At 44.3% G+C, this 25,200-nt stretch overlaps 1 protein-coding gene across 1 annotated transcript; it reads right to left on the bottom strand.

Moving 5' to 3' along the window:
* Nucleotides 1-1,085: 1,085 nt before the first annotated feature.
* On the bottom strand, nucleotides 1,086-24,600 carry REG4 (regenerating family member 4). Its single transcript, XM_039460933.2, has 5 exons — nucleotides 24,534-24,600; nucleotides 17,397-17,494; nucleotides 5,515-5,652; nucleotides 4,307-4,412; nucleotides 1,086-1,153 (listed from the first exon to the last, which is right to left on the bottom strand). The coding sequence occupies exons 1-5, from the start codon at nucleotides 24,598-24,600 to the stop codon at nucleotides 1,086-1,088; spliced, it is 477 nt and encodes a 158-aa protein (XP_039316867.2).
* Between the last annotated feature and the right edge of the window lie 600 nt (nucleotides 24,601-25,200).

Below are 25,200 nucleotides of genomic sequence, written 5' to 3'. Positions count from 1 at the left end.
CACTTTCACCACTACTGAACTGGAACACAGCAACCTCTTATGCATAAGACAGTTTATTAAAAGAATGTATGGCCCACAACAGCCTAGCAAGGATTCTACTAGCAAACCTTCCCATGGCCAAAAGAAAAACGAGCAGGAGTTGAGTGGGCATGTGTGGGCAATGGAGAGAGGGCAGAGGGTGTCGAAGCTGAAAGGGGCTAGAGGCTTACTCATGAGTTTCTTCCTCCTGTCTTCAAGTCTTTACTTCTTATGGCCAAAGACTCAGCTGTTTAATTGGCTGGAGAAGCACTTTTCTAGACTGCTCAAGACAGCCAGAGAGAGGGGAGGAAGGAAGAAGTGTCGGGTCTGACCCACAGACCCTGACCCAGCAATGGATGAACAAATGCAGATGCACTCAGACACAAATAACCGGTGGAAGAGTGGGCTGGGGGTCTGGGCAGCTTACAGACACCCAGAGGAGGGTCCAGTAATGAGTTTAGCAGCCATGACCCTGACTAGCCAGTGAAGTACACATTTATTTAGTACAGATTAAATGACAAAGGTCTTGACCAAACACCGCTAATGGGTAATTAATTTTGCCAACTCCCCGAGTAGAGAGCAGTTCCCCGCACGTAAGATCAAAGGTTGGTCGTAGGCCCACCTGAGTAAACAAGCTATTTAGATAAATTCCTCTACATTCCCATGTATTAACACCCTAAGCTTTTAAAGAATTCAGCTGCCTTTGGCTAAACCTTTTATTGAAGCTATGCAACCCCGCCCCCCTGGCCTTCCAAGAAGGTTTGTGGCTATTTCCTATAACTACCTTTATAATGCTTCCTCTAAAATTTTTCCCACCACCCTGACTCAACTCCCACAAAGAAGGGTGCTGTGGAAAGGGATGGCAGGGTGAACGTTTACAGCTAGAAGTCACTACTGTGCCAATGCTAAAGTTTCTGTCCCTAAGCCTAAAAAAGCCAGTGCAACAGGGGCCTTAACACTCTTATTTTGCTAGGTTTCCTCTCTGAGATAATGAGCAGATTTAGCCTGGCTAGCAGAAAGAAAGAGGACAGGGCTGTACGGGAGTTAGCAGAATCTTCCTTCTTGCTCTATGGTCGGTATTTGCACAGGAAGTGTTGGCGCTTGTTGCATTCGTTGCTGTTCCAAGTTAAAAAGTCTGTAAGAAAATAAACAGACATTTAAATCCATTTCGTTCTGTGCTGAGCTTGCCAGCGTTTTTTTTTTTTTAGACGGAGTTTCACTCTCGTTACCCAGGCTGGAGGGCAATGGCGCGATCTCGGCTCACCGCAACCTCCGCCTCCTGGGTTCAGGCAATTCTCCTGCCTCAGCCTCCTGAGTAGCTGGGATTACAGGCATGTGCCACCATGCCCAGATAATTTTTAGTATTTTTAGTAGAGACGAGGTTTCACCATGTTGACCAGGATGGTCTCGATCTCTCGACCTCGTGATCCACCCGTCTCGGCCTCCCAAAGTGCTGGGATTACAGGCATGAGCCACCGCACCTGGCCGCCAGCATTATCTTGACGTTTTTCTTGGAGTCACAGATAAGGCGATTATGACAGTTGACTTAACATGTCAACTTGACTAGGCTATGGTGTATAGTTGTTTGATTGCTGTGAAGGTGTTTTTTAGATGGGATTAACATTTAGAAATCAGTAGACTTTGAGTAAAGCAGATGACCCTCCATCATGTTGGTGGGCCTCCTCCAATCAACCTAAGGCCTTAACAGAAAAGACTGGTCTACCAAAGAGGAAGAAATCCTGCCTCCAGACCATCCTTGGACTCAAGACCACACATTAACTCCTGCAAGAATTTCCAGGTTGCTGGCCTGCCCTGTGGATTTCAGACTTGACAGCCCCCACAATTGCATGAGTCAATTCCTCAAAGTAAATCTCTATCTCTCTCTATATACATCCAATTACTTCCATTTCCCTGGAGAAACTTAATACAGACACTAACTTTGCCAGTGAGAGAAAAACCCTTTAAATGTCACACACCACGGCAAAAGCTCCACTCCAGCACTGCTTTTGAGGGAAGGTGGGGGTTGACACGAATCAAATGAGAATGAGGGGCTCTTGTGTTGAAGCAGGATGCAGTGAGGATCTGAGGGTAGCCTTTCCTCAAGTCCACAGCTGAGGCTCTAAGAAGCTCCTGTTCCATGTTCAATGAACTGAAAGCTTGTAAAGCCAGTCACATCCCAACAGGCCATCTGCTTATGAAAAAAGGCTGAGTCTGGGCCCAGTGGCTCACGCCTGTAATCCCAGCACTTTGGGAGGCCCAGGCAGGTGGATCATGAGGTCAAGAGATCGAGACCATCCTGGTCAACAAGGTGAAACCCCGTCTCTACTAAAAATACAAAAAATTAGCTGGGCATGGTGGCACGTGCCTGTAATCCCAGCTACTCAGGAGGCTGAGGCAGGAGAATTGCCTGAACCCAGGAGGTGGAGGTTGCGGTGAGCCGAGATCACGCCATTGCACTCCAGCCTGGGTAACAAGAGCAAAACTCCGTCTCAAAAAAAAAAAAAAAAAAAAAAAAGAAAAAGAAAAAAAGAAAAAGGGCTGAGCGCAAGGCGGAGGTGGCCTTTTGAAGGACTGGAGTATTTTTGAGGCGAGGTCCAACTATTTCCCTCCCAGAAGCTGAGCTCCACAGGGTCACTCGACATCCTCGGGTTTCTGCAGCAGAGTGAAGAGTTGTTTCCTGGCTGGGTGTCTGCTTGGGCCCTGACCTGCAGATCTGGCCCTGTTCCCAGTGTGTGTTGGCTGGGCGAGAGCCCTGGGGAGAGGAGTGGGTGAGGTGTGCCCCTCCCACTCCTTGTTCTTGGGAGGCACAGAGAATGAGGCCTGCTCATGCCTGCCTCCATAGGGCTCAGCACAGGGACCGTGGAGTGTCAATGAAACGGGGCCTGCAAGCTTGTGAGCACTTTCACAGTGTGGGGCAAAACGAATACAACACAAGGCCATGGGCCAGGAGCCATGTTGGGGAGTCTGCCTGCATAGGGTGCTGCTTGAGGTTGACTCTCATTAGCAGGTTTTTTTGAGGTTGCTGCCCTATGAACCTGTGGATAAGCTAGAACAGCAGCTTCAGACAATTAAGCACAACACAGCTCGCCACAGTCACTAAGCAAGAGAGGTTACTGTTTCACTCTGCTCCTCCCTCCTCACCAGAGTGGGGTGCAGGGAAGGGGGAATGAGAGACTGTCCTGCATTCCCTTTCCTCCAGGAGCTGCGAGCCTAGCTTGCATGTGATAAGCATGCTACATGTATTCAGATGATTAGGGCCATTATGTTCTCCTTTTCATAAGGAGGCATTTGAGGCACAGAGAAGTCAGAGATGTGCACAGGGTCACAAAGCTCGGTTTGGAGGAGCTGGGATTCTACTCTGGACATTTGGAATGCAGAACCCACATTCTTCACCACAATGGATACTGAATATAAAATTTCTTTTCAAATTGCAAAACCCCAGTTACCACGATTAAACGTCTAAAAGTGGACCAGCAAAAAGTCAGGAAACAGTGCAAGCTGCAATTTTCCAAAGTCACAGAACACATTTTGACATAAAGGGGAAAGTCAGAAAGGGTGAGAGAGGGACACACACAGTACAATGCTCTGGAGTTCTTTCTAAAGAGATATAAAAAAGGAACAAGCCCTGTCACAGAGAGAGAACAGGAATGTGTGCGTGGCTGCGTATTGAGGCATTAATATTCTACATTTTGAATTAAAAAAGAAGCTGGCCGGGTACGGTGGCTCACGCCTGTAATCTCAGCACTTTGGGAGGCCAAGGTGGGTGCATGATGAGGTCAAGAGATCGAGACCATCCTGGTCAACATGGTGAAACCCCGTCTCTACCAAAAATACAAAAAATTAGCTGGGCATGGTGGTGCGTGCCTGTAATCCCAGCTACTCAGGAGGCTGAGGCAGGAGAATTGCCTGAACCCAGGAGGCGGAGGTTGCGGTGAGCCGAGACTGTGCCATTGCACTCCAGCCTGGGTAACAAGAGCGAAACTCAGGTCTCAAAAAAAAAAAAAAAAAAAAAGCGTATTTCAGAAAAAAAAAGTGAGTGGATTTAAAGAAAATATTGAGTAAATAGCAGAACAGCTGGTACGTTGATATGGCAAAGACTGTAAAGTGGTCACAAAGGACTGAAGGTTGGTGACCAGTGTCTGTGGCCAGGCCACTGCCCTGCTGGAGAAGAGTTGCTGGTGTGGAATGGGGACAGTAGAGGGTCCCCCGCATCCATTTTCACTCTTACCAGGTAAAGGAAAGAAGCCGCATGTTGGGAAGCGGTGAGGGGTGGTGCGTTAGAACTTACTGTTACTGGAGCCCATCTCGGCACAGTGTTTGTTCCCACCCATGGACTTGCCAGACCAGGATCTGTACAGATACGCGGCCCCGTCAATCCACTGCCATCGCTGCCTCTGAAACAACAGGAGGTGGAGAAGCGCACTGCTCAGAACCAGCCAGTCACAGCCAAGGAAGGCCCCGCAAGCCCCTTTAAAACATGGTTTTCATTGCAAACATTGGGAAGGTACAGAAATGCTTAAAGAAGGAAAAATAGAAAGTCATTCCACTCAACCATGAATAGAAAAACATTACCAATATTACTGCAAAAAAAATAGAAATAGATGTAAGTGTTTATTCGATCTGAATGACAGGATCCTGATGGAAAGCCATGTGAATACGTAAAAAGGTAAAATTTCTGATCGTCAAATAAATGACATTAAAAATGAAATAACTGTATAAAATACTTGTAACAACTATGGCAGAGGATTATTAGTTTGGCTGTAATATAATGTTCCAAAAGAGAAAGAGCCATATTTATAGACGAATACTAAAAGGTAAACACATATTCATGAAAGAGTGTGAATGAATGTGTTGTATCTTCAGCAGGTTTATTAAGCAGGAATTGTGGGGGTTTCCACTTTATGTCCCCTATGTTTGTTTGAGTCAACTAAAGAAGCCCCAGCAAGAATCTGCGAACTGAAGCCCCCATATCTAGATCTCACCAACCAGCTGTTCCTTACAGAGAGCTCTCATGCCATTTCTTACAATAAGACATTGATGAAAAGAACAGAGTTACAGTGAAAAACATCAAGGATAACATAAAAAACATTACAGCATCTAAAAGAAAGGCTAGCTGAAAGCTTTCAACTTTAAAGCAAGATCCAATGGAGATTTGATTAATCTGTCTTGTAACAGGTCTGTGTACATACAAACACACACACACACACACACACACACACAGTTTTTAGGTCTAGAAAGCTGGTAATTTTGTGCTCTATGATTCAGGAGGACCTTAATTAGACAAAGGTCTATACAATGGAGTCATTTAGATCACATCCTCCACTGAGGGTCAGAACGGGGCCCCTGACCTTGAGGCCTTGGTCTTTGTCAGTTGGAGGCATATCTGGAGAAGATTCACTGCTGTGTCCTTGTTACAGGCCGAGAGGCCATTCCCCCAAAAGAGGATGCCAGCCTGGCTTTCCCAAGAGGGCCTTTGTGGCCAAGTCTGAGGGTTACCTTCTGTGGGTCATGCAGGCCGATCCATACGGGCTGGCTTCTCTGATAGCCGCTTATGTACTCTGCTATGGTGCTGGCTTCCTTTAAATTCAGGACAGATGCCAGGTGGGCTCCATTTCCGTAAGACTGACACTCGAGCTACGTGCAAGGAGAAATCCTGTTAATGATGCCTGGATGTTTAAAGCACAGCCCTCTCAGAATGCTAGTGTGCCAAGCAGGTGGGACTCACAAGCCCCCGCTTCCTCCACACAGCGTGCTCTAAACCCCACAAAAGACTTCCTGCCACCCTGGGAAAAAACACAACTGCCCTCCACAGCGTTCGGTCTCAGAGGAAGAGGCAGTACAGAGATTTAGGGTCCAAGGACATGCCTGGGGCCCCAGTCTTGCCTCTCAGGTGTATGTGACCTTGACAAATCACTTCATCTCTCTGAGGCTCAGTTTCTTCATCTGGAAAATAATTACTGCTACCTAGGACCTGCCATGAGGACTAAATGTATTATAATACTGCATTTCAACAAATCTAAGGACCTGCTGATTGTACCATGTGCCATTATTTTATGTCCCGTGAAGAAAGAAAACAAAATCACTGTCAATGAATGTATGGTACACTGTGTTTGTAGCACACACCTGATTTCAGAGGCGTCAGAACGTGAACACAATGTCCATCAAGAACAGACGACATGGCACTGCTCTTCGAGGTGTACCTCCCATACACCAGGCACCTCATGGGCACTATCCCATTCAGTCCTAACCGCAGCCTAGGGAGGTGGGGCCCACCTTTTGTTTATGGATGCAGAGATGGAGGATCAGGAAAGGTCAGCTGGACACAGGAAAAGAGCCCAGCTCTGCCTAATACCTGAGCCTAGATTCTCTCTATGTTAGATTACTATTATCCTATGTTACATAAGAATAACACATGGTAAACTGTGAACGGAGGTTTGTAACTGATTTTGACTCGCTACTGAATAAGTATGGATCAATTGCCTAAACATGTGAGGTGGTCCTCCAGAGGAGTGGAGACTCCTCCCTGCGCTCGTGTAGCATCTCTGCTTACTGAAGATGAATGTGCCCACTTCTTTGCCTTTCCTCAACAGTAGCCATGCCACCAAATCTGGTTTGATTTGGTGGGGGGTTCTTCTGCACCAGAGGCAGATACGTAACTATCTGCTCTGTTGCAACTTTTAAAACTTTCAGCTCTAATCCCCAGTCTGTTCTACTCCTGTATGTCAGCATATCGATCCCAAATTCTCCTTCTTTTGCAAAAAGTGCTACCTTCTTCCATCTCCAAGGGCATGCAATCTGAATGTTTCTTGGGGGTGAATAAACGGGAATCACTCACTGTTTTAAGGATTGTATGGAACGCATGACATGACAAATTCTTGTTCTGTAACCAGAAACCTATTATTCAATTAAACAAGGCAAATGTTTATATATATTTGGGTGTGTGATTCACAACTTTATTTTCTTCTCTTCTGGGGTTGTGTTACATGACAAGAAACTGAATTAATTCAATAAAATTATAGTTTGGGTTGCTTAGATTTTCACTGCTCCAGTTCTTGCTTTTACTAATTTACTCAAGATTCGATGTGATTACCATTTAATAATAATTTAGTCCTCACACTTGCAAACCACTTACAATACCAGCAAGCTTCTATAGCTGTAATTCTATTTTTTTTTTTTTACATTTTGAATAATACAATTGTATTTGTCAATTAAATATTTGTAAATTTTAAAAAATGACAACATGAAACAAAATCCTTGTGCCCTTGGGTTAGGCAAAGATTATTTCGACATTAAAAAGCATGATCCATAATGTATGGGCTGATCATGTACACCCAAATTCACATGTTGAAGTCCTAACCCCAAACACCCCTCATAATGTGACTATACTTAAAGAATGGGGCTCTAAAGAGGTCATTAAAGTTCAACAAGATCATATTGATAGACTCTAATCCAATATTACTGGTGTCCTTATAAGAAGGAAAAGAGATACCAGGATGTGCATGTATGTTGGAAAGGCCATGTGAAGGACAGGGAAGGTGACCATCTGTAAGCCAAGAATAGAGGCCTCAGAAAAATCAAACCCAATAATACCTTGATCTTGGACTTCTACCCTCCAGAACTGTGAAAAAACTGATTTCTGTTGTTTAAGCCACTCATTCTGTAGAATTATATTATGGTAGCCCTAGCAAACTAATACACATAAAATTGATAAATTAGACTTCATCAAAATTAAAAACCTTTGTGCCTCAAAGCACACCATTAAAAAAGAAAAGATAAACACAGACTGAGAGAAAATATTTATAAATTATGCATATGATAAACATTTATATCCAAAATATACAAAGACTTGTACAATTCCAAAATAATACTGCACAATATAAAAAGGGGCAAAATATCTGAATAAACATCTCACAAAATATATATATATGTAGCCAATAAGCACACAAAAAAGGTTATCGACAAATGAAAATTAAAATAAAAGTCAGATGCCATTTCACACCCACTCAAATGGTTTTAATGAAAAACACCAACAATAACAAATGTCAGCAGGGATGTAGAGAAACTGGAATGCACAGGGTGGGAGTGTAAGACAGTATAGTCACTTTGGAAAACAGTTTGGCAGTTTCTTTGTTAAGCAGAAATAATAATTCCACTCCTTGGACTCTGCTCAAGATAAAAACACATACCCACACAAAGACTTGTATGCATGTCCATAGAAGTGTCATTCGTAATAGTCAAAACTGGAAAACAATTCAAATGTCCATCAACTGGTAAATAGAAATATAAAATGTGATATGCTCACACAGTGGAAAACTACTTGGAAATAAAAAGAAACAAAGAACAGATACTGCAACACGGATGAACCTTGTATTAGTCTGTTTTCACACTGCTATAAAAAATTCCTGAGACTGGGTAATTTATATAGGAAAGAGGTTTAATTGACTCACAGTTCTGCACAGCTAGAGAGGCCTCAGGAAACTTATAACCATGGCAGAAGGCTACGAGGAAGCAAGGTACATCTTACATTGAGAGCGAAGAAAGTCACACATTTTTAAATCATCAAATATTGTGAGAATTTACTCACTATCATGAGAACAGCATGCAGGAAACCGCCCCCATGATCCAATTACTTCCCACCAGGTCCCTCCGTTGACATGTGGGGATCAAAATTAGAGATGAGATTTGATTGGGGACACAGAGACAAACCATATTAAACCTTAAAACCAGTACATACAGTGAAAGAAGCCAGATGCAACAGGTCACATATTACATGATCCCGTTTGTATAAAAGCAGATTCATGAACGACTGTGGCCAGAAATACAAATGGGGAGTGAATGCCTCCAAATCAACTAAAGGGATCTTTTTGGAGTGATGCTTTGCCATGGTGTTTGCACAAATCTGTAAATTTCAGGTCTATAAAAATAATTGAATTTTACACTCAAACTGTGGGTGAACTTTATGGTATGAAAATTATACTGCAATTTGCTGCTTTAAAAGTAACCATAAGAGCACTGGGTTGGCTATATTAATATTAAACAAACTAAATTTAAAGACAAGAAATATTACTAGAAATAAAGATGGACATTTCATAATGACAAAAGGTAAGTACATCATGAAGATATAACCATTATGTCCATCTAACAACAAAGCTACAAAATACCTGAGCAAACATTAAAGAGAAAACAGACCATTCAATAACTATATTCACCAGTGTCAGTGTTCCACTCTCAATGTCTCACAGAGCAACCTGAAGAAAATCAACAAGACTAATGAAGACTTGAACAATATCATAAACTAATCTGACCTGATATTTTATAGAGATCTCCACTCAAAGACAATGAAATATGCATTCTTTTTAAGTAGACATGTGCCATTATCCATCATCGATCATATGCTAGACTGCAAAACAAATCTCAACAGATTTGAAAAGATTTAAATCATACAAAGTATTATGTGAAACTACAATGTGGTTAAATTAGAAATCAAGCATGGAAAGAAATTTGAGACACACAAAAATATTTGGAAATTAAACAGTAAATGACTAAACCTATGAGTCAAGAAATAAAGAGAAAAGTAGAAAATATATTGAATTAAATGAAAATAAAAATAAAACAGCAAGATGTATAGGATACAACAGAGCAATGTTTAGAGGGAAATGTATAGCTTTTTTTTTTTTTTTTTCTTTTTCTTTTTTTTTTTATTGCATTTTAGGTTTTGGGGTACATGTGATGAACACGCAAGATTGTTGCATAGGTACACACATGGCAGTGTGCTTTGCTGCCTTCCGTCCCCTCACCTGTATCTGTCATTTCTCCCCATGCTATCTCTTCCCACCTCCCCACCCCCCGCCCCTCCCCCATTTCCCCCCAACAGACCCCAGTGTGTAGTGCTCCCCTCCCTGTGTCCATGTGTTCTCATTGTTCAACACCCGCCCATGAGCGAGAATATACGGTGTTTGATTTTCTGCTCTTGTGTCAGTTTGCTGAGAATGATGGTTTCCAGGTTCATCCATGTCCCTATAAAGGACGTGAACTCATCGTTTTTGATGGCTGCATAATATTCCATGGTGTATATGTACCACATTTTCCCTATCCAGTCTATCATCGTTGGGCATTTGGGTTGGTTCCAGGTCTTTGCTATTGTAAACAGTGCTGCAATGAACATTCGTGTGCACGTGTCCTTGTAGTAGAATGATTTATAATCCTTTGGATATATACCCAGTAATGGGATTGCTGGGTCAAATGGGATTTCTATTTTTAGGTCCTTGAGGAATCGCCACACTGTCTTCCACAATGGTTGAATTAATTTACATTCCCACCAACAGTGTAAAAGTGTTCCTATTTCTCCACATCCTCTCCAGCATCTGTTGTTTCCCGATTTTTTAATGATCGCCATTCTAACTGGTGTGAGATGGTATCTCAATGTGGTTTTGATTTGCATTTCTCTGATGACCAGTGATGATGAGCATTTTTTCATATGTTTGTTGGCCTCCTGTATGTCTTCTTTTGTAAAGTATCTGTTCATATCCTTTGCCCATTTTTGAATGGGCTTGTTTGTTTTTTTCTTGTAGATCTGCTTTAGTTCTTTGTAAATTCTGGATATCAGCCCCTTGTCAGATGGGTAGGCTGCAAAAATTTTTTCCCATTCTGTTGGTTGCCGATTCACTCTACTGACTGTTTCTTTTGCCGTGCAGAAGCTGTGGAGTTTGATTAGGTCCCATTTGTCTATTTTGGCTTTTGTTGCCATTGCTTTTGGCGTTTTGGTCATGAAGTCCTTGCCTACACCTATGTCCTGAATGGTTTTGCCTAGATTTTCTTCTAAGGTTTTTATGGTATTAGGTCTGATGTTTAAGTCTTTAATCCATCTGGAGTTAATTTTGGTGTAAGGTGTCAGGAAGGGGTCCTGTTTCTGCTTTCTGCACATGGCTAGCCAGTTTTCCCAACACCATTTATTAAACAGGGAGTCCTTTCCCCATTGCTTGTTTTTGTCAGGTTTGTCGAAGATCAGATGGTTGTGGGTATGTTGTATTTCCTGTGAGGCCTCTGTTCTGTTCCATTGGTCTATATCTCTGTTTTGGTACCAGTACCATGCTGTTTTGATTACTGTAGCCTTGTAGTATAGTTCGAAGTCCGGTAGTGTGATGCCTCCCGCTTTGTTCTTTTTGCTTAGAATTGACTTGGCTATGCGGGCTCTCTTTTGGTTCCATATGAAGTTTAAGGTGTTTTTTTCCAGTTCTGTGAAGAAGGTCATTGGTAGCTTGATGGGAATAGCGTTGAATCTGTAAATTACTTTGGGCAGTATGGCCATTTTCACGATGTTGATTCTTCCTAACGATGAACATGGAATGTTTCTCCATCTGTTTGTATCCTCTCTTATTTCGTTGAGCAATGGCTTGTAGTTCTCCTTGAAGAGGTCCTTTACGTTCCTTGTTAGTTGTATTCCTAGGTACTTTATTCTCTTTGTAGCAATTGTGAATGGCAGTTCGTTCTTGATTTGGCTCTCTTGAAGTCTATTACTGGTGTATAGGAATGCTTGTGATTTTTGCACGTTGATTTTGTATCCTGAGACTTTGCTGAAGTTGTTTATCAGTTTCAGGAGATTTTGGGCTGAGATGATGGGGTCTTCCAGATATACAATCATGTCATCTGCAAATAGAGACAATTTGATTTCCTCCTTTCCAATTTGGATACCCTTTATTTCTTTTTCTTGCCTGATTGCTCTGGCTAGAACTTCCAGTACTATATTGAATAGGAGTGGTGAGAGAGGGCATCCTTGTCTAGTGCCAGATTTCAAAGGGAATGCTTCCAGTTTTTGCCCATTCAGTATGATATTGGCTGTTGGTTTGTCATAAATAGCTTTTATTGTTTTGAGATACGTTCCGTCAATACCTAGTTTATTGAGGGTTTTTAGCATAAAGGGTTGTTGAATTTTGTCAAAAGCCTTCTCTGCATCAATCGAGATAATCATGTGGTTTTTGTCTTTGGTTCTGTTTATGTGGTGAATTACGTTTATGGACTTGCGTATGTTGAACCAGCCTTGCATCCCCGGGATGAATCCTACTTGATCATGGTGGATGAGCTTTTTGATATGCTGTTGCAATCGGTTTGCCAGTATTTTATTGAAGATTTTTGCATCTATGTTCATCATGGATATTGGCCTGAAATTTTCTTTTCTTGTTGAGTCTCTGCCGGGTTTTGGTATCAGGATGATGTTTGTCTCGTAAAATGATTTGGGAAGGATTCCCTCTTTTTGGATTGTCTGGAATAGTTTCAGAAGGAATGGTATCAGCTCCTCCTTGTATGTCTGGTAGAATTCAGCTGTGAACCCATCTGGACCTGGGCTTGTTTTGGGTGGTAGGCTCTTTATTGCTGCCTCGACTTCAGACCATGTTATTGGTCTATTCAGGGTTTCGGCTTCTTCCAGGTTTAGGCTTGGGAGGTTGCAGGTGTCCAGGAATTTATCCATTTCTTCCAGGTTTACTAGTTTATGTGCATAGAGTTGTTTGTAATAATCTCTGATGATGGTTTGGATTTCTGTGGAATCTGTGGTGATATCCCCTTTATCGTTTTTTATTGCATCAATTTGGTTATTCTCTCTTTTCTTTTTTATTAATCTGGCTAGTGGTCTGTCTATTTTGTTGATCTTTTCAAAAAACCAGCTCCTGGATTTATTGATTTTTTGAAGAGTTTTTTGTGTCTCTATTTCCTTCAGTTCTGCTCTGATCTTAGTTATTTCCTGTCTTCTGCTAGGTTTTGAGTTTTTTTGATCTTGCTCCTCTAGCTCTTTCAATTTTGATGATAGGGTGTCAATTTTCGATCTCTCCTTTCTTCTCATGTGGGCACTCATTGCTATATATTTTCCTCTAGAGACTGCTTTAAATGTGTCCCAGAGATTCTGGTATGTTGTGTCTTCGTTCTCATTGGTTTCAAAGAACATCTTTATTTCTGCCTTCATTTCATTGTTTATCCAGTCAACATTCAAGAGCAAGTTGTTCAGTTTCCATGAAGCTGTGCGGTTCTGAGTTAGTTTCTGCATTCTGAGTTCTAACTCGATTGCACTGTGGTCTGAGAGACTGTTTGTTATGATTTCTGTTCTTTTGCATTTGCTGAGGAGTGATTTATTGCCAATTATGTGGTCAATTTTAGAGTAGGTGTGATGTGGTGCTGAGAAGAATGTATATTCTGTGGATTTGGGGTGGAGAGTTCTGTAAATGTCTATTAGGTTTGCTCGTTCCAGGTCTGTGTTCAGGTCCTGGATATCCTTGTTGATTTTCTGTCTGGTTGATCTGTCTAATATTGACAATGGGGTGTTAAAGTCTCCCACTATTATTGTGTGGGAGTCTAAGTCTCTTTGTAAGTCATTAAGAACTTGCCTTATGTATCTGGGTGCTCCTGTATTGGGTGCATATATATTTAGGATCGTTAGCTCTTCTTGTTGCAGTGATCCTTTTACCATTATGTAATGTCCTTCTTTGTCTCTTTTGATCTTTGTTGCTTTAAAGTCTATTTTATCAGAGATGGGAATTGCAACTCCCGCCTTTTTTTGCTCTCCATTTGCTTGGTAGATCTTCCTCCATCCCTTTATTTTGAGCCTTTGTGTATCCTTGCATGTAAGATGGGTTTCCTGGATACAGCACACTGATGGGTTTTGGCTTTTTATCCAATTTGCCAGTCTGTGTCTTTTGATTGGGGCATTTAGTCCATTGACATTTAGGGATAGTATTGTTATGTGTGAATTTGATGCTGTCATTTTGATGCTACCTGGCTGTTTTGTTGGTTAGTTGATGCAGATTCTTGATTGTGTTGCTGCTTTTTTACCATTTGGTGTGTTTTTGGAGTGGCTGGTACTGGTTGTTCCTTTATATGTGTAGAGCCTCTTTCAGGAGTTCTTGTAGAGCAGGTTTGGTGGTGATGAAATCTCTGAGTGCTTGCTTGTTCACAAAGGATTTTATTTTTCCTTCACTTATGAAGCTGAGTTTGGCTGGATAGGAGATTCTGGGTTGAAAGTTCTTTTCTTTAAGGATGTTGAATATTGGCCCCCAGTCTCTTCTGGCTTGTAGGGTTTCTGCTGAGAGATCTGCTGTGAGTCTAATGGGCTTCCCTTTGTGGGTAACCCGACCTTTCTCTCTGGCTGCCCTTAGCATTTTCTCTTTCATTTCAACCCTGGTGAATCTGACGATTATGTGCCTTGGGGTTGCTCTTCTTGAGGAATATCTCTGTGGTGTTCTCTGTATTTCCTGGATTTGAATATTGGTCTGCCTTGCTAGGTTGGGGAAGTTTTCCTGGATAATATCCTGAAGAGTATTTTCCAGCTTGGATTCATTCTCTTCATCACATTCAGGTACACCTATCAGACGTAGATTAGGTCTTTTCACATAGTCCCACATTTCTTGAAGATTTTGTTCATTCCTTTTTGCGCTTTTTTCTCTGTTCTTGCCTTCTCTTTTTATTTCATTGAGTTGGTCTTCGACCTCTGATATCCTTTCTTCTGCTTGGTCAATTCGGCTGTTGAAGCTTGTGCATGCTTCACGAAGTTCTCGTGTTGCGTTTTTCAGCTCCATCAATTCACTTATTCTCCTCTCTATGCTGTCCATTCTCGTCAGCAGTTCGTCCAATCTTTTTTCAAGGTTCCTATTTTCTTTGTGATGGGTTAGAACATGTTCTTTTAGCTCATTGTAGTTTCTTACTACCCATCTTCTGAAGTCTGATTCTGTCATTTCATCACCCTCCTTCTCCATCCGGTCTGGTTCCCTTGCTGGTGAGGAGTTGTGATCACTTTTAGGAGGAGAGGTGTTCTGGTTTCGGGAGTTTTCATCCTTTTTACGCTGGTTTCTACCCATTTTTGTGGGTTTATCCACCTGTTGTCTGTCTCTGTCCCAGGGAGTTGGAGCTTTATGAGTTTCCGTTGCACTACTGCCTTTTTTGATTTTTTTTTTTTTTCAGGTCGGACCCGCCCAGCTAGCAGCACGCCTAGCCTCTGCCTGCCCGCAGGGGCTTTGCTGAGCTGCTGTGGGCTCCGCCCAGCTGCCCTGAGCTCTTCCCTGTAGTCCTTTTTATATGGGCGTAGTTAGAACTGTCTGGGCAATGGTGGCCCCGCCTCTGTTATGGCGGACTCTCTCTGTTGTGGCAGGTTGCCTCGGCAACGGCGGGTTGCCTCGGCAACGGCAGCCTGCCTCCGTAGCGGTGGAGAGTCTCAGTAATGGCGGAAGCCCCTCCCCCACGGAGCCGGACCGTCCCGGTTCAGCTGTGCTCGGTTTGAAGGGCTCAACCCAGAGGGTTTCCAATTACTGTTTTTGTTTTCGTTGTTGTTGGGGGTGGAGGGGTGGGACCAACCGAGCCTGATCACCTGGCTCCCTGACTCAGAGTCTTTTCTTTTAAGTTGAACGACCCCGCGTTCTGGTCGCTTGTTGAAAAGGCGCCGGGATCTCCCGTGCTGCGACTCACGGAGTCGGCTCGAACCGCGGCGCCGGCTCCTGGCGGATTTTTTGCCTAGGAATCTCCTGGCCTGACTCGCTATTTCAGATGAATGGGCTATTCTGCCGTCTCAAGGCTCTGCTCGCCAGCTAAGAGGGCTCCCAGACCAGTGGCTTTTGTACGGAGATCGGCAGCAACAGGGAGTGGTCACAGCAGCCGCGCGGGCGGAATCAGCCCCGCAGGGGCCAAAACAGCCGCACCGGCTGGGACTGCGACGCTGGCGACCCCTCTGCCTGGGTATCTCCTGGTCTGTGGGCAATAAGAGTTCGTCTGGAAATGTGGCGTCCACTCACCCTCTGCACTTTCACTGGGAGCTGAAGTCCTGAGCTGTTCTTAGGCGGCCATCTTGAAAGTCTCCCCAGCTGTAATTCTATTTAATTCTCAGGTCTGTGAGGCATGCCAGCCAGATGACCAGACAGCATTTATTGAGTGCCTACTGAGTACCAGCCACAAAAGATCCTTGCGTCAGAAGGGGAAACAGGCTTGGAATATGTTATGTGATGGCCTCCCTCCCGGTCCACACAGTTGGTAGTTCTGGAGCTGCAACTAGAACTCAGGCCTCTGTCACTCAAGCTCAAGGTCAGATGTCCACGTGCTTCTCACGTTGCCTCCATCAGCTTCCAGGTGTCTCAAGAGCCAAGAACAGCAGCAACACTGGCGAGGAATCAGGGAACAGCACAGCCCAGGCTGAGTGGGAGGGGTCCCCTTTGGGCTCACCATCCCAGCACCCTCTCTGCACTCTGATCCTGTTAAATCTGTTAAGGTTCAGCGTCAATCCTGGGCGCTGTTCTTTCTTGAGACCCTAAATTAACATCTACCATGTGCTTTATGCGAGCTGTTTTAATGAATCCTCTTGACAACTCTATGAGGTAAAAGGTATTATCCCACTTTCCAGTAGGGAAACAGGTAAACGGCGGTACCTAAAGAGCGGCAGAGTTTGATTTAAACTCAGATCTCAATTACCATGGGTTCCCAGACATCTTCCTTTTTGTTCTCTTTGTTTTTACAGAGAAAGTCTATTGCTCTCCACGAGCTCATTTCCTTTCCAGGGACAGAGTCTGGGAAACCCCTTCTTTGCTGTTTCACTCTCATTTTTATACAATTATTCAGGACTCGGCTCAGACTTCACTGGGGTTGCTGTGTCCGTTACCCTCAGTGTAAACTTGGAAAGTCATTTATACTCACGCTGCATTTCAGTAGCTGGCATCTGGTCGCTACTTCATTCTTTTATTTTCTGTTTTTCATTGTCGAGTTATATACAGGGATTCTAAGACCACATGGGCCCAGATCACGCCAAATGTACCCACACGGCTCCCCCAATTAATCACAATTCACAGAGACAGCAGCACCGACGCCCCACACGCGGCTGAGATAACTCACTCTGATTGCCTATTTGATTATCCCTAAAAACTTCAGTGAAATAAAACGGACATGTCTGTGGACTGTGTGGAGCAGTGGAAGTTTCCACGTTTGCTTGGACTGTTTCGCCTTCTGTCAGCGGCTCCCAGGTGTCTGCTCCACGCGTGTGTACACATCACTTTCTTTCTGGTAAATGTCAGAACGCAGGAACAGGAGCTCAGTTATCCTTTCAGTGAATTCCTCCTTTGATTGATGCATTTCTGTCTCCTTTACTGACAGAGAGCTCGCTGAGGGTAGGGGCTGTTTCCTATGCATCCATATATGCTTGTAGCCCATCTAGAGTCTGGCATACAGCGCCTGCTTCAGCAATGCTTACAGAACTGAATGAGTTGAACACACAATCCTTTTCTCTCCATTTCACTACCCAACGGGCTTCTCTTCAGAATGCCCAGGAAGAGCCCTGGATCCTGAATCAAATGAGATCTGGGGCTCCGGCTGGTCCTTTGCTCTAGAAAGGCCAGGCAAGCAATCGGCAGGTTTCTTACCTCGGCGTCAGACCAGCTCCTCAGCTTCCGGAAGTAACCATAGCAATTGGCCCTGTGGTAAAACCATCCAGTAGCACAGCTGGGTCTCATGATGATATCTGCACATAAACAAAAAGCAATTTCACGTTATGATCACAAAAACCATTCCCAGACTTGATACAGTCTGCAATCAGGAACCCCTTGAATGAAGAGAGTCCCCTCACGAAGATCACTGCTATACTGCCAAAAATGTGTACAGTTTACTCTTCTTCTGGCTTTTTCCAAAGGGACCTGCAACCTATGGCTGTTTACCAGTGTGACTGTGTTTCTGCAATTACTGGACACTGCCTCTGAACTAATTCCAAGAAAATGTCACTGTGGTCCTCCAGTCAGAGCAGGAATTATGGAAGTCACATGATCAATGAAGTTTCAGCTTGATCTGCCTCACAGTGGGTCCAGTGAGCCCAGGGGGTCCTCCGAACCCGTGCTGTGGTCATTTCTCCAGCTCTGGAATGCGTCATTGGAATAGACATACCTACATCATTGGGAAAGATAGACACACATAACTAGAATAGATTCTCAGCATCTGGCAGAATCTTGCGTTAGTAGAGAAGGTCAAACAACTATAATTTAAGGCATCACAAGAGTGGATGAGGGACATAAATTGGTAGTTTGGGGCGTTACAAGGAGGGAGAAGTCATTTTGGCCTGGGAGACAAGGGACCCGGTCACATGGCAACTTGACTGGAACTTGAGTGTAAGGTGGGCCATGTGTCAGTCCTGGGGAAGGGAACATTTTAGGAAAGGAGGCAGGAATGTGAGGGCATGCATCGAAACACACGCACTTAAGTCTGCCTTAAGTACAGGATGTCTGTCAGGCAACTGCAGAAGAAATAGGAAAGAGCCAGAGCCTAGAGGCAAAGGAAGCCATGATTCAGGGAGGCACACGCTTTTCCTGCTAGTCAACTGGTCACTAAATCTGAAGTGACACTGGCCGTGTCACTGAATCTGAAGGTTTATAAAGAGGGGGAGATGGCTGGATGTACAGAGGCACCAGGTGATCCAGGGGACGTCAAGCTAGCAAGTGTAGGCTCTGTGACCACGTGGCTACCCTGGGACACCATGATGGCTGCAGAAGTGTTTCTTTCCCTAAGAGGCGTCCATAGACCACAGTTGTCATGACCGCATTTTCTCTCTCCTCATTCAAATGATACTACTCTCATGTGTTTGCCCCGCCCTTCTGTTTTAGTTCAGCCCCTGCCTATCAATCTCCCAGGGCTCCCCATTGCTTTCAGATGAGCTCTCTGCTGGTCTGGCATGTGGGAGATTGTATGACCTGGTTGTGCGCCCCTGTCCAGACACATCCTTCTATGCCACAGTCCCAGCTCCGTCTTGGAACACGATGCTCAGTGTAGCTTTAGACCCCTTGCACGTGCTATTCCTGGTACCTATGAATAGTGGATAATGACTAACCCCAGCTAAGGCAAGGCAGGAAAGGTTTCAACGCATAGGTCAAATATACTATGAACAAACGGCAAAGACATTCATGTATTTAAATGCTTCCTCTTCTACCACATTCAGAAATAGGGACATAATTTTATGATAAATAAAAAGCAGCCTTTATGCCATTGCTGTTACTACTAGTACCACTGTGACCAGCTTCTGTAGATAAGGGGCCGGACTTTCCATCATCTCTCCGTTCATTCTGTCTTTGTGCTCTCTGTCTCCATCTCTGTCTCTTTGTCTCTGTGTCTCTGTGTGTCCTTCCTTGTCTATGACTCGTCTGTTTGCTGCTCTCATTTCCCCCCACCTCCTCCTTCCTCACGTTTCTCTCTCTCTCCCCTCCCCCTTCGGCCCTTCACCTTGCAAGATTCTTTCTTAGTGCCAGGCATTGTGTTAAATGTTTTACCCATATTGTATCTTTATCATAATTGCTTGAGGAGATAAGGAAACAGGCTCAGGGTGGTCATCTGCCCAAGGTCACAAGTAAGAAGGAAAAGCTGCTTTGCAGATTCAGCTCCCTATGACTTAAAAATCTATGTTACTAGGCTGGATGCGGTGGCTCATGCCTGTAATCCCAGCACTTTGGGAGGCCGAGGCGGGTGGATCACAAGGTCAAGAGATTGAGACCATCTCGGCCAACATGGTGAAACCCCGTCTCTACTAAAAATACAAAAATTAGCTGAGTGTTTGGCACGCACCTGTAGTCCCAGCTACTTGTAAGGCTGAGGTAAAAGAATCGCTTGAACCTGGGAGGTGGAGGTTGCAGTGAGCCAGGACTGTCCCACTGCACTCCAACCTGGGGACAGAGCAAGACTCCATATCAAAAAAAAAAAAAAAAAAAAAAAAAAATCTATGTTACTGCCGCCAACCCTCCCAACCTTTATAAATATGAAAGAATGAAAAATTAGAAACGTAGCAATAGAAATAATTAACTGGACTGCCTTGATTATTTTGTCAGGAGGAAAAGAAATTTTTGGACTTCCAGTGAAAATGGATCTTCTTAAGAGAAGGCTGCCCATTGATTAGCAGAGGGCAGATAATGACATGGGCGTGAATTTCAGAAAGGGCCAGCTGGAAAATATGCCTTCCGACTTAATACCGGTGAGACTGTTCTGAAAGCAGGGACAAAGAGGAGCCCAAATCTCCGGCCTTAGGCCTGAGGACAAAGGCCCGTGGCATCACACCAGGTGTTTTTGGTTTGGTCTCGGGCACTCTGAAGCAACTCCCCTTGGCAGCCTGTGGGCAAACATGTTAGGACGTGAACCTCCACCACCATGGTTTTTGTTTCCTCTGGATCCAAGCCATGAAAGCAGAGGGCCTAGAAGGGTCACACGCAGAGGACTTGGAGGGTCAGCGTGAAGGAGACCCACAGCTATACACGAGCCCACACAGTTAAGCTCTCTCTCTTCTGTTTCTCTCCCGTCGCTGTCTCTCTTTGTGTTTCTCTGAGCGTCTCTGTGTTCAGTTGTCTCTGTGCATCTGTCTCTGACTTTCTGTGTATCTCTCCTTTCTCTCTGGGGGAGAGAACTCTGTCACCGTCTCTGTCTCTTTTGTCTCTGTGCCTCTGTGTCTGTGCGTGTCCTTCCTTGCCTACGATCCTCTGTTCTCTGCCTCTCATTCTTTTCCTCCCCCTTCTCACTCCTCACTTCATCTCTCTCCCCTCCCCTTCTGCTCCGCCCCCTGCAATGCTGCTGCTATTGCCGTGAGCCCCCTGGTGGAGACATTTCAGCTCCTCGATCTGCCACTAACCGCCACGCTGCTGCGCTGTGGCTCTGCCTTCTGCTGCTCCACTCCCAGCGCCCAGGCTGGAGGGCAACAGCACCATCTCGGCTCACTGTAGCCTCGACTTCCTGGACTTAGGTGATCCTCCCACCTCAGCCTCAGGAGTAGCTGGGACTACAGGTGAGCACCACGATGCCTGGCTAGTTTTTTGTACTTTTTTTTTTTTTTTTTTAAGTACAGACGGGAGTTTGGCCACATTGCCCAGGCTGGTCTTGAACTTCTGGGCTCAAGTGAACCGCCCGCCTCGGCCTCTCAAAGTTCTGGGATTACAGGTGCCAGCCACCACACCTGGCCTTACACCACACTGTGCATTTACTATGCACCCGGTCCAGGTCCAGGCCATTTACACACATTCTAATCATCTTCATAACAACACTGTCATTTTTCCTACGTTCCAGATGAAGAAACAAAGACAGAGAGAAAGTATCGTGTCTCAGGATCCCACGGAAAATAAATGATAAAGGCAAGATTTGATCCGAGACAGACAGTCCGACTCGAAGTCTTAGTCATCTTAGTAATGGTGCTCACGTCATTGTTTTAAATCCTGTATGGCTCAAGCACATTCGTTGAGATTATTTTGTTTAATCACCAGAGCCTCCCTGGGAGATCCTGTGTGGATGACCATCTCCATTGTACAGAGAAGGGAAATTCGTCAGAGGAGTGAGTAACCTGCTGAGGCTACCCAGATGCGGGGTGCAGTGGAAACTGGGAGAGAGGCCAATGTTTCCATGGTGGCCTTAGAACCTTGACCCCACCTCACATGATGCTCCATCCCCTCATCTCTGCACATGCCCTGTCAGGAGGTTTCAGCTTCTAGCATCTTGCCTGGACCACTCTAATCCTCTTTCCACTCCATCACTTATTTCATGTCTGACCTTAGGAATGTGATTTAGTCTCTTTTAGCTTTACTTTTCTTGACTGCACAGTGGGATCAACAATTACGCCTTCTTCACACAGTAGTTGGGAGGATTAATTAAGATAATTCATGTACAGTGATCAGCACAGAGCCTAGTGATTAGGAATTGTTCAATAAACACTAGCTAGTTAAAACTTGAAGCTATTAAACCCATTATCATTATTATGGAATATTTTTGAAAATATAAGCCAGATGAAGTTTTTTACTGCCCATAAATGATGGAGCTCTATGTCTCCCCTCGCTGAATCAATGGCATGGATTGCTTCAGGGGAAGGGCAGCTATCAGGACAGAGAAATCACTGTGGAAGCAATCAGAGCTTAATGTTCACTGCAAGGTGTTGCTGAGAGCGAAAATTTCTAAATCCCCTCTATTTCTCTTAAGCATGGCAGTGCAAAAAACATTTAGGATATATCATAAGGGAGGTTCCCCCAAGGTATTAAGAATAAGTAGAAAGTCCTTCTAGAGCTGGAAGAAAGAGCTATCCGGAAAAGAGAAATTGGAGGACCTGTGGTGAATATTGTGTCTGTATCTCCTCCTTTGGAGAGAAGCCAGAAAGGTTAGTGAGATCTCGGGGATGGGAGGAGGTTTGTATCATATTCCCCAGGATACAGCTTGGGCAGATTTCAAGTTTCATTAAGGAAGCCTGAGGTTGCAGGGAACCACCTGTCCACTTAGAAATGGCCACATACTCACGCCTGTAATCCCAGCACTTTGGGAGACCGAGGCGAGTGGATCACGAGGACAAGAGATCGAGACCATCCTGGTCAACATGGTGAAACCCCGTCTCTACTAAAAATACAAAAATTAGCTGGGCATCGTGGCACGTGCCTGTAATTCCAGCTACTCAGGAAGCTGAGGCAGGAGAATTGCCTGAACCCGGGAGGCGGAGGTTGCAGTGAGCCCAGATCGCGCCATTGCACTCCAGCCTGGGTAACAAGAGTGAAACTCCGTCTCAAAAAAAAAAAAAAAAAAAAAAAAAAAAAAAAAGAAATGGTCACATAAGACAGGTCTGCAGGAGGGGCTCAAGAGAGGCCCCCAGAGACTTGCACTTTCTTGCACGGCTGAGTTCCACAGGTCCTGAGCCGCCTGAGATAGTTGAGTGAACTGGTGTAGGGTTGCAGGCAAAGAGCCATGGAGGACATATTAAGGATAAGCTATGACCAGGACCACAGACTTCAGCCATAGGGGCCAACACGATGCCCAGAGGACCTTGCTTTTCTTCACATGTCCTTCCAAATCATCCTACCCATGGCTGAGGACATTCCCCAGGAGGAGCAGTGCTAAGTTAGACAGCACTGGATCCCTCTGGAAGCCCTCTTCTCAACAAAGGAGACACTCAAGCATGGATTCTTCCCTCACTCTTACATATCCAATGCCCAGCAAGGCCACATGGGACCGTGAAAAGCACTAAAATCCAAGCATCTGTTAGTCTTACTGTGTGACGTCGTCGAGTAAATCTCTACCTTTCTCTGGACCTCATTTACCTTGTAAATAGAAGGAAGGCATGACACCGGATGAGTTTCCATTTCATTTCTTTCTATTCCTGGTATTTTGTGACATTGCTTCTTTTTTTTTTCCATAGGTTTTTGGGGAACAGGTGGTGTTTGGTTACATGAGTAAGCTCTTTAGTGGTGATTTAAGAGATTTTGGTGTATCCATCTCCCGAGCATAGTATATACTGAACCCAATTTGTGGTCGTTTATCTCTCACCTCCTTCCCACTCTTTCCCCCTAAGTCCCCACAGTCCCAACATCTAATCTTTTAGGACCAGCTTCAGTGGTCCTAAAAGAAACCTCCTGCCCATCCTCGTCTCCTCACTAATGTACCACATTTTCTGCTCCTCCCTGGCTTCAGCCCATGAATGAAATGATACTGAGTGGCCCTCTTCATGTGTGACTCTACATGGTATCATCTCAACCTGACTGTAAAATCCTTCTGAAGAGGTGCAGTGTATTTTTCATCGCAAAATGTTCCACTGCCAAACTAAGCTTAGTACATAGATTCTATACAAATACTTGCTGTATGAATTAGAAACTCAGTTTCACTAAATGCCCCAGGTTCTTCAGATCATTCATAACCATGTGAAATTGTAGACATGCATGTGGCTCTTTCTTCCAGCTCTAGAAGGACTTTCTACTTATTCTTAATATTTTGGGGGAGTCTCCCTTATGATATATCCTAAATGGTTTTTGCACTGCAATATTAAGAGCAATAGAGGGGATTTAGAAATTAATTTTCTCTCTCAGCAAAACCTTGCAGCGAACATTAAAATTTAATGCTTTTTGCACTGCGATGCTTAAACATCTAGTTCAGCCTAAGCCTTTCAGGTTAAACTGGAACTTTTCCTGTGACATTGCTTCTTATATCACTCATACAGGGTTCCTCCCCTGCTTTCTCTATTGGTGGATTCGACAGTGTTATGACTCACTTTGTTACCATGTTACTTTGCACTTGATGTGTGGTCTGTAAGTGTGTAAGAGCCACCTCTCCAACTAGATTGCAGGTCCCCTGCAAACTGGAACCCCTAATAATGCTCAAATGATAAGCCAGTGCATAAGCACTGGGGAATTCTAATCATCTTCATAATAACCCTGTCGTAATACCCTTCATGATAACCCCGGGGAATTCTAATTACGGCTATGACTTGTTGACAGTCTACTAGGCATCAGGGGTTTTAAATGCATTATCTCTGCCCTTCACAATAAACTTGCAAAATTAATATTATAAGTTACACTGAACCAATGATTTAAGTATGGTTTACAACCATAGAGAATTGGGTTTTGTTGGATTCTCGAGTCCTTGAATTTTTTAGTACCTATCTTCGTTTTTCATCTCTATGTTTTAAAATCTTTTTCCTACAGGGCCTTAATGTTGTTGTGGGCGAATGGATGGCTGTCCTACATGGGCTGCGTGAACACTGGCCATGGCTCAGTTCCAGCTAAGTAATGGGTACTCACCACTTAGGACTCCTGTGTTGGACAGGCAGCTCAGTAGTAGGAGCAGCCGCATGCTTTTAGAGGTCATCTTCTTCTTTCCCTAAGGATGTGGCTACTGCAAGGATCTCAGAGTTCTTACTGGCAAGTCTTTGAAACTCCTGGGTTTTCCTTGATCTGCGAATCTGAACACATTTGCACAGGTGAGAGGGACCCAGGAATCTAGATGCTAACTCACATATAGCAGAAAAGAATGCAGTGTTTTCCTGATGAAATCCAGACTTTAAAGGAATCTCAAGTAGATGTACAGGTTAGAAAATGTTAAGAGATTTTGTTCTCACCTTCAAGACCTCCTGGGCCAGTGCCAGAGATCTGTGCCAGAGATCTAACTATAGCAGGCTGAACGGTTTCATAGTCTGAATGGAAGCAATTTATAAACCACTGAGCACTCGCCCCTGTTAGCTTCAGGAGAGCCAGTAGATGGTGCCCAAGGCAAGTTTCCTCATGGCTAAGGCAGTGATGGGCTTTCTGTTGTCAAGAACTGATACAAGAACAGAAAATCAAACACCGCATGTTCTCACTCATAGGCGGGTGTTGAACAATGAGAACACATGGACACAGGGAGGGGAGCACTACACACTGGGGTCTGTGCGGGGGGAATAGGGGAGGGACAGTGGAGGGTGGGGAGTTG

This window comes from Saimiri boliviensis, chromosome 11 (assembly GCF_048565385.1).
Source record: "Saimiri boliviensis isolate mSaiBol1 chromosome 11, mSaiBol1.pri, whole genome shotgun sequence".
NCBI lineage: Eukaryota > Metazoa > Chordata > Mammalia > Primates > Cebidae > Saimiri > Saimiri boliviensis.
Note: the sequence above shows the minus strand (reverse complement) of the source record. Positions and strands in the feature narration are given on the sequence as shown.